The 9,288-nt window shown below is 43.5% G+C and overlaps 1 protein-coding gene across 7 annotated transcripts in view; it reads left to right on the top strand.

The window, feature by feature from the left end:
- The first annotated feature begins 1,275 nt into the window (after window positions 1-1,275).
- The window catches only part of SLC26A2 (solute carrier family 26 member 2), a 19,945-nt gene continuing 11,932 nt past the window's right edge, over window positions 1,276-9,288 (top strand). The window contains exons 1-3 of one of the 7 annotated variants that reach the window (XM_080995245.1): window positions 1,339-1,416; window positions 1,965-2,039; window positions 8,561-9,217. In XM_080995245.1, coding sequence (XP_080851371.1) covers window positions 8,573-9,217 — 645 coding nt within the window. In that variant the 5' untranslated portion in view covers window positions 1,339-1,416; window positions 1,965-2,039; window positions 8,561-8,572. Of the gene's footprint in view, window positions 1,417-1,474; window positions 1,560-1,964; window positions 2,040-7,606; window positions 8,090-8,132; window positions 8,444-8,555; window positions 9,218-9,288 lie in introns of those variants that run through there. The other 6 variants (XM_080995243.1, XM_080995241.1, XM_080995246.1 and 3 more) reach the window with 6 other exon arrangements.

Here is a 9,288-nt window from a genome sequence, read left to right as displayed (position 1 = left end):
TAGTCCTTATTCGCATCTTATGTACCTCATGCCATTATTCATCGCCATCCTGAAACAACCAAGTCTGCAGAGGTTGCCACTTTGCATCTCCTGTCTTTCCTCTCAATAATCCCTGCGGAGTCATGATCCACACTTTGGGGCACATCCTCACCTTTGGCTGTTTATAGCTGTAATTTAAGACGGACTCCTCCCATGTTTGAGAAACACTGCACTAAGCACTTGAGGCTACAGCACTGAGACTGCACTGTGCTGCCTAGTCAAGTAGGTCTTAACATTTGTTCAAAGCTTGACCATATAAATCTGCAAAGCATTTCAATCGGCCCCATACAACTCATGATACAACAAGCCAGACAAGCAACAATGAAATATTATGGGCTGCCAGATGGCTGATTCCGCCCCGACCTCACCCCTCTCCCCCCCTCCCCGTCCCAGGCAGGCAGAAACAGCTTCACCAAACCTTTAGTGAGCCTCTGTCAATGCTCAAATATGCTCCACAAATTGTGCAAGCCTGCTGCAAATGATCCCAAATTATAAGCACGTGTATGTGTACATAGTGATAACAGAGTCGGCCTATATGGGCTCAAGTCCCATTTCCGCCCCCTGGTTCTGCCCACCCCAGAAGCCCATATATGAAACGGGTACAACAGTGACCTGGCTAAAAGAAGTAAATTGAATTTGGATATACAACTCTGAAATTATCTGATGATGCATGCTGCGCTCTGAAGTCTTAATACTGTATAGGTCACATGCCAAGCAACGCGGGCCGTTCGGCATAAAGTTAAACGGGACTGCTCTGCGAGAGAGCTCGCAACGTCTGTCAAGTCGCAAGGCGTGTCAGGTCACTTACTCCCGAGTAAGCCCGCTTAAGGCTGAGCTAAAAGCACATGGCTCTCTTAATAAGGCCTCGCCGGGGGCAGGGGGAGGCGGGCTGAAGGCACCCAAAGAGATTCGCTTTTACTTTTCATCCAAAGTTGACAGCACTTCCGCGCCTCCCGTCCCCACCGCCGCCTCAAAAGACCACCGAGGCCGCCGCGTCTTCTTGCTTCCCGCCCGGACAGGGAGAGCGCCTCCCTGCTCAGGTTTCTCAGCAGGCGGGCCGAGGCGGGCGTCACAAGAGGCCTGACCGGAGCCTTGGGCCGCTCTCTGCCAGGTCGCTGAGCTGGCGGCCGAGGGGGGCGGCGGCCTGGCAGGGCGCGGGCGGGACCTCCCTCCCTCTCTCCTCCTCCCTCCTTCCCCGGGCCGCTCGCTGGCAGGAACTCCGAGCAAGTCCCGCCGCCGCTTCTTGGAAGCGAGGAGGCCGCCGCGAGAGTCGCGCGCCGCCGCTGCCGCGAGCTGAGCTGAGGCTCCCGCGTGGAGAGGAGCGCAGAGAGAGGAAAGGCGGCTGGAGGGGGCGGAAGAAGAGCGCTCTTGAAGCGTGTGCGTTTCTCCTCGGAGGGTATCTCGGTTGGGAAGGGGCGGTCTGGAGTGGGGCAGCAGGAGACAACTCGGGGGTCGTGTCTTCTTGCTTGAAAGGATCTTCTTGCGCATCCACAGCCCACCCTCTCCGCGGGCTGAGTTTGGTGAGGGTCTTCTGAGCACTTTTGGGAGGCTTTGGAGTAAGATAGCCTGCTGCCTCGTCTTCTTTTCTTCGCTTCATATTCGTCTAAAAACTCGGGAGTGCTCCAGTCGTAACAAAGCATCTTTCTACTCAGCTGCTGCTGTTTAAACCGAATTTATGCAGTTAAACACTTAGCACCCTTGGCCTTCATTATTGTCGTTGTGTTTTTGGCGGTTCTCCTCCCTCAGTAGAGAGAGTTGGAGTGGCTAACGTATTTATTTATTTTATTTAAGAAAATTTATATACTGCTTATTGTGTGTGTGTGTGTGTATATATATATATATATATATATTTAAAAGGCTAAAAGGGAACCTGATTGTGAAGGAAAAGGTTTTGAAATATCTCTTTGGGTCTATCATCCATTCAGAACTGGAATAACACACCCACTTCACTGGAATGTTTGCCCTGTATAATCTCTCACACCCTCCAAAAGTAAACTCAGGTAAATCAATAGTGCTTCTTTCCCCACCCTCTCTAATATATAGTGTTCAAAGTGGGATTCAGAGTCACACATCTCACCTGTAGCGGGGCAAGAATGATCACAGATTTCCCAATTTGGATGTCAAGGTAGGAAGTGGGGCAAAAAGCATCAGCCACAGAAGTTGCTGCTTTTCCCATTTCCTTGTAAATGTTTGAAACAAGTCATGAAATTGCAATACATGCACAATTCAGTAATGGGAGAGAAAGATAAAGGTTTCAAGTAGATTCTCAAGGCAGACAAGAAGGAACATTTCAGAAATTGGATTGAGATTGATGTGACCTTTGTGCAGGGGGAAAGAACGGTTGTGGAAGGTACAGTACTGGTATTTTTCAAGATCTGTTTGAATATAAAATAGTTGAGCATCTTTTAAACAGGAGTGACAAGTTTGGAATCTAATCCTATAATACATGGGACTCTGAAGGAAAGTTTGGATAACATCACCCCAGAGGATGCATACTTTTTTTAATTATAAAAGTGTGGTTTTAGTTATCATATGACGTGTAGTGGAAGCCAAGGGCCTGGTCTGGCGAAAAAAGAATGGACCTGTTGTAACTTACTGCTACCTTCTGGAATGTGTGATTTACCTGTGAACATTTGCTTCTGATCACGGTGTTAGTGTTCTTTCTCTTCTTGTGGAGAGAGTGATTCACAGAGTCTTTGGAAGAAGATGTTAAGCTTCAGTTATAAACATGGGTATTTGGATGTGTGTGATCCCCCATTATTATATCCAGGTGTTTTTACATCCAACATTTTAGGGTTGATTCATAAAGTCAGTTTTCTGTATACAAAAGCAGTCACTGTCCAGCCTTGGAATGCAGCTTGTGTGGATAAATATTTGTACATGAATCGGACTGCAGCAATTTCCATAAGCATCGTGGTTGCAACAAATACTGTGGTCACAGAAAAAGAACTGCAGCTCACTGCATTCTGTGTATAGCCCTATTCATGTTAACTTTTTCCATGCATAATTTCAGGCACATGATGCCCAAGGCAGACTATGAATGCTTGTATTAAGGGAAATTGACTTAGTAAGCCAAGCCTTTGTTATCAAATCTGAAATACAGATTTTGGAAGCTTTGTTATTTATTTCTGAAGGTCCTAAGAACTGAGCAAGGTCTCTGTATAGGTAGGTAAGAATAAAAGGTAGATCCTGCCTGCAGGGTTGCAGTCTAAAAGAGGAAGGGAAGAACAATAACATTTACCCTGGAAAAGCCAAGGTACATGTGGGTCTTTTAGTGAGGAAGTGTTGTAGGAATAATAAAATAAGAGATCAAACTAATGTCAGAAAAAGAGGATTTCCAGTGTTAGCAGAAGATCAAAAGTAAAGGGATGCAGTCAAGCACAGAGGTTTAGTTAATAGGAGGTATGGAACCCTAGTGTTAAATCTATAGGAGTCTTTGTCTTATTTCTATGGGCTTGTGTTGCTATTTGATTTACACCTGGTGTCACTGGTGATATGGTCATAATCGTAAACATTAATCTGGCAGTCAGGTACAAATGTAGATTCATTCACTCATGAACTTGTTGAATGGTCATAGGCAAGCCATGAATTCTGGGGTCCAAACTACATGTTATGAGGACACTAAAGGCTATCACATTTCTCCATGGTAGTTTACAGTAAAAGAATAAATGTGTGACATGACATTGTGTTAGCTTTTATACAGTAACTATCAGTAGCCTCCCCCATGTAACTATCAGTAGCCTCCCCCTGCAGAAAGCAGGGCTTGAACTGTAGTGACCGGCTGATTGGCATTGACTTCAAGCGTCACATTAATCTTTCTTTGCAGTGTGGCTTGAATTCAAGCAATAGAAAAATGGGATTTCTGACATCATTGCCCTGTCCACCTGTCATAGTAGTCCAATTTGGGGCAGCAGAGCCAGGGTCCAGTTCAGTAGCTGGAAGAGATTCCCCACCCTGATACAGAGCTATCCCTCAAAATGAGCTGGAAATGGTTCAGAAAAGGTAACCAAAATTATTAAGGGACTGGAGCAATTCCCCTATAAAGAAAGGTTACAACATTTAGGGCTTTTCATATGGAAACAAGGCCAGTTGTTGGGGGATATGATACAGGTGTTTAAAATTACATATAGCATTGAGAAATTAGTTAGAGATAATTTTTTATCCCTGTCTCGTAATGTTAGAATAAAGCTGAATGTTGAAAGATTCAGGGCAGGCAAAAGAAAGTGCTTATTCACTAAGTGCATAGTTTAAACTATGGGGATAACTCCCATGAGATGTAGTGATGATGGCCATCAACTTGGATAACTTTAAAAGATTGGACAAAGTCATGGAAGATAAGGCTGTCAATGAGGTCTGTGAGTAAAGATGCCTGTGTACTGCCTCCGGTATTGGATTCAGTATGCTTCTGAATACCAATTCTTGGGGAATCAAAAATGGGGAGTGGGCTGTTGCTTTCATGTCCTGCTTGCAGGTTTCCCGTGGGCATCTAGTTGGCCACTGTGAGAACAGGATGCTGAACTAAATGGGTATTTAATCTGATACAACAGGGTTGCTCTCATGCTTTTTGATTGCTCCCCTGTACTTTCTATTCATCTCATGCAGCAGCATTTTTTAATCAGCCAAAAGTAGGTAACACCTATAATTACATAAACTTACACAAATATCCTTGGAGCAGTGCTCATGTGTGAAGCAGGAAGTTGCACATTTCCACTATGCTTGTGATTCAGATGTGGGATGTCCCACATTTCTTTGTCAGGTAATACGCAACACTGAGGCTGTCTCTGCAATATAACTGTCACAGATGAGAGAAGCCCTAGCTAGGCTGTTTGTGAAGGTCATATGCCTTCCTTCAACTAGGCCTTGATCTGAACATGAAAATTGGTCCAGGTAGCTGCTTATGTGAACTTGGCCCTCTGCTTTGAATAGTTACCAGGTCAGTGGATCCGTTAGACCTTTTAGTGTTAGTTTGACCCAGACTCAAGGAGCTGGAGGAGGAGGAGAGGACAGAGGGTGAAGAAAGAGCTATGAGTGGAGGGTGCCCCTATCCCCGTCCTTTGGATTCTCTGGGAAGCGCAGCAAACCTGCTGCACCTGGAACTGGCTGGGTATGGAGAATGCAGTTAAATGAGACACAGCTGTAGGCAGCCTGAGGAATTACCATCCACCTTGGGCTTGCCCATAAAAACAAGTCTAGAGTGAGAGACTAGGGTGATTCCCCCTGTTTCCAGGAACTCTTCTCATTGTGAGACTTTTGTAGCTGAGCTGAGCGTTTGTTGGACCCTGGGTGAGAACCCAGAGACTAAGAGGGAAGATGTGTTAGAAGGAAAATGAATTTCTATTTATTCATATACATTTGTAACCTTGTATCAATTAGCATTTTTATATGTAATCGTGTGTTTTTTGTAATATTTTTGTTTAAGTTGTCTTTTGCTGCTTCAGTTTTCAGTACACTGCTTAGAGATATTTTTAAATATATCAAGCGGTGTAGAAATTAAATAATCAGATTATGCTTCAGATGAGTAATCTTGAACTGACTGTGTTCATTCAGTCCTCTTACAAGTGCAGGTGAACTGTGACAATAGTACACATTGAAACAGGAGGTTTGTGATTGTGCTCCAATAGAGAAAGACATTGTATAAACCGAAAGAAACAGAAATAGCCTTTAAAAAGAAATGGAACATAGATATGCAGCATATTTAGCTACTAACTAAAGAGCAAATTGTATTAGAGTGGATTTCCGGTGGCATTGGGCAAATGGAAATCTCACAAAACTGAGGAAAGAGGTGATGGTAGATGTTCACATTGTAAGAGAGAGAAAGGAAAATTTATACATTTGTGGTGGGAATGTGAAAAAAACTGGAACTTTTTGGTCTAGGGTCACTAAAGCCCTTAAACAAATCTACAGAAATGAAATAACATTACATTTTTTTTCTTGTTGCCTTATGCTTTTTAAAAAAGTATTCTGTATTCCAGATACCTAAATTGATGAAAATGAAAAATAAACAATGGCCATTTTAAGAATGAGTAGTGGTTTTTCAAAAAGCTTTCTCGCATTTAGGCAAAATGATGCCCTTTCTTGGGAAAAAGCACTTCCAGGTGAGGTTCTTGACTCATCACATGGACATCTTAGTCCTGGTGTTTTCCTGCTAACATTGCTCAGGCTACTCAGGGCAAATTTTAAGGGTGAAAATTTTAGCTAAACTTAACATATCTTTAGGAATTAAAAGTTACCGACAAAAGCTGTAAGATAGTTTGTATACTGTAGAGAAAGTAACTGCTTGTGCAAAAAAATACTTTCTCCTCTACAAAATGAAAGTGTACTGGTACATACTGAAGTGTAATGTGAGCAAGCCAACTTCATTGCCAGGCAGCTTTCTCACAAGTCTTTCCGCGCGCCCCCCCTTAGGACAGAAGTCTGTTACTGCAGTCTAGACACTCTTCAACATTTGTTGGATGAATATACAGCTGTTTTGCTGTATGTGCATTCAAGGACACTAAGCTAGAATAAAGGCTCTTTAATACAGGCACTCTGGTTGGAATTAATCATAGCTTCCAGGCTGTCTGAGAAGCCACACTGACGACTACTTCATATTTAAAGAGGTCTTCGAATATGAATGCCCATGTTAGTGAGCTTCCTAAATGTAACATATATGATTTACTGCTAAACATATTGTGGAGATGTGGAGTCAGATCCAGAGGTTTGAATCAATAATGCTAGAGATCACTTTTGGAAGCACCACTGTGCATTCAGAGTGTACCACATTACCTCTGGATTGGGAGAGCTGAAGTGTTTAGAGTGCTGAACTATGACCAAGGGAGACCTGCGTTCAAATCCCCACTCTTCTGTGAAGTTCATTGGGCCAGTAACTAAATTCTCAGCCTAGCCTACCTCACAGGGTTGTTGTAAGGGGGAAATGGGAGGGGGGGAGAACTTGTACACCATCTTGAATGCCTTTCAGTAAAGGTGGAATATAAATGTAATTGATAACGGTCATACAGTGGACTATATGCTCCTTATTCTTAAGGAAACTTTAGAAGCAGCCTTTGACAGAACGCAAGGATCTGCTGCAGGGAAAGGAAAGTGGGAAGACACTCATTTACCTGTATCTGATTTGGCCAGTACTATACATTTTCAGTTTACTTTGACTCTCTTCCATCCTGGACATGAGGGCTTTTTAAAGCCTTTGGGTGACTCACATATCACAATATAAGAGCATTGTAAGGCATGACTTAGTGCAAATATTGCAAAGAACGTCTGCAAATAGTTCCAAAGTTCAGTCTTCCTTTTACTCTCACTCTGCTACTATTCCTTTAATATTCTTTCTTAAAATGGTGTTGTTTTCTTGAGGTCTTTTGTCATGTCATTTGGTCTTGCTGAGTAGGGCAGTGAGCAAAAGTGGTTATGAAGGATGCTTGAGAAGCTGGCCACTAACTTCATCTTCTTGACCCAGTGAGAACTGAGTCAAGGCTCATACCTTTCAGCTCCCTGATATTTGTCTCAGTGACTTGTTCTTTCTTACTCCCCCTCCACAGCCCCTGAAATATAGGGCTTTATACTGAAGCTACCCTATTCCCTTTGGTGTGTGAAGTGGCTCAAATGTCCTTTGAGCTGAGCTGTAGCCTATACTATAGCTTTGCTTTTCTAACAGAGAGGTATATGGGTAAGGAAAGAGAAGGACAGGGAGCAAGCTGGGTAGGAAAAAATGACCATGGAGACAGGACAGGTATGTTCGACACTGAAGCCTTGGTTTTGGAATTGTGAACTCTTTTACAAAGCTGGATTTAAGGTGTCAGTCATAACCTTTAAAGCCAATACAAATCTTGTTTTAAAGTCATTTAATTTCAGCTGCATAAATTGATTGGGGGGTTTTCTTCTTCCTACCAGTGTTGCATAGTGTTCGTTTTGGAAACCCAAAACGTGGCTCTGTTTCTGAATGGCTTTGGAACAATCAGTGGCTCTTGGCCTAACCTACCTCATTTGAGGATCAAAATGAGAGTATTCTATGTATGCTAGCCTGAACTCCATAGAAGCAAGAGACAAAACTGACAAGGTGGGATATAAATGCAATAAATATGCTATTCTGCTTACCTGCTTAAGAAAGCTGGAAGGGCCAGCCAGATAGAGATGTCAGTCACCAATCTGGCATGCAGAGATCTCCATGTGGTTGCAATTGGACCTGCACCAGTTGCAAAATGTGCCTGGCACCTGGGGAATTTCTAACAATAGATGTCTCTATTGCTGCCTTCGCCCACTGTACACATGTACCTGGCCCAGCACTGAAGTCAGTGGCAAAGTCTGCTTCCATAGGAGACTCTCATGTCTCCTGTGTATCAGTGGAACTGTTTAGGCTTAGAGCTGCTGCTTCTGCTTCTGACGCAGGCTAGGGTGTTGTTGCTTTTCTTTGGTAAGTTGTTCGTTTTTTCAGATAACTTGTTGTGTTTGCTTTAATAAGTTTGAAATCTGTATGTCGGTTCAAAAAATAATTCTGTCTTCTTTTCCTTCTGTTTCCCCACCAGTCTAGTGAGCCCTGAAGATGGCAGCAGAAGCCAATCATGTCCATTCAGGGTTTGAGATGGCAGAAGTAAATGATGGCCCACCAAACAGCCGTCGCACGATCTGCCTAGAACGTATAGAAAAGAGCACAGACATCAAGGCACATGTGCTGAAGAAAGTGAAGAAAAAATGCACCTGCACCCCAGCTACTGCCAAAGACCTGCTCTTCAGCTTCCTCCCAGTGCTGAAATGGCTCCCCAACTACAACCTGAAAGAGAACATCTTGGGAGATTTAATGTCTGGCTTGATCGTGGGGATCTTGCTGGTTCCACAGTCCATTGCCTATTCTCTGCTGGCTGGCCAAGAACCTATCTATGGCCTTTATACGTCGTTCTTTGCAAGCCTCATTTATTTCCTGTTTGGAACTTCCCGTCACATCTCTGTTGGCATTTTCGGTGTACTGTGCCTGATGATAGGAGAAGTAGTGGACCGTGAAGTACAGAGAGCTGGGTATGATTTGGCACCAAACGTTCCTAGTAGTTATAACTCAGGCATGCATCTTTCCGTAAATAACAGCACACTGGGGCCTTTGACTGTGAATGAGACATCACATTTGTTATGTGACAGAAGTTGCTATGCAATTAGCGTTGGAGCCACAGTGACTTTCATTGCTGGCATTTACCAGGTAAGAGGTGACAATCCAAAGGGCATCTGTTTTATAGGCTTCTTGTAGTTTTCCTCTCATTGCCTTCCAAG

This window comes from Podarcis pityusensis, assembly GCF_964106645.2.
Source record: "Podarcis pityusensis genome assembly, chromosome: 2".
Classification (NCBI taxonomy): domain Eukaryota; kingdom Metazoa; phylum Chordata; class Lepidosauria; order Squamata; family Lacertidae; genus Podarcis; species Podarcis pityusensis.
This window is presented reverse-complemented; position numbering and strand designations above follow the sequence as displayed.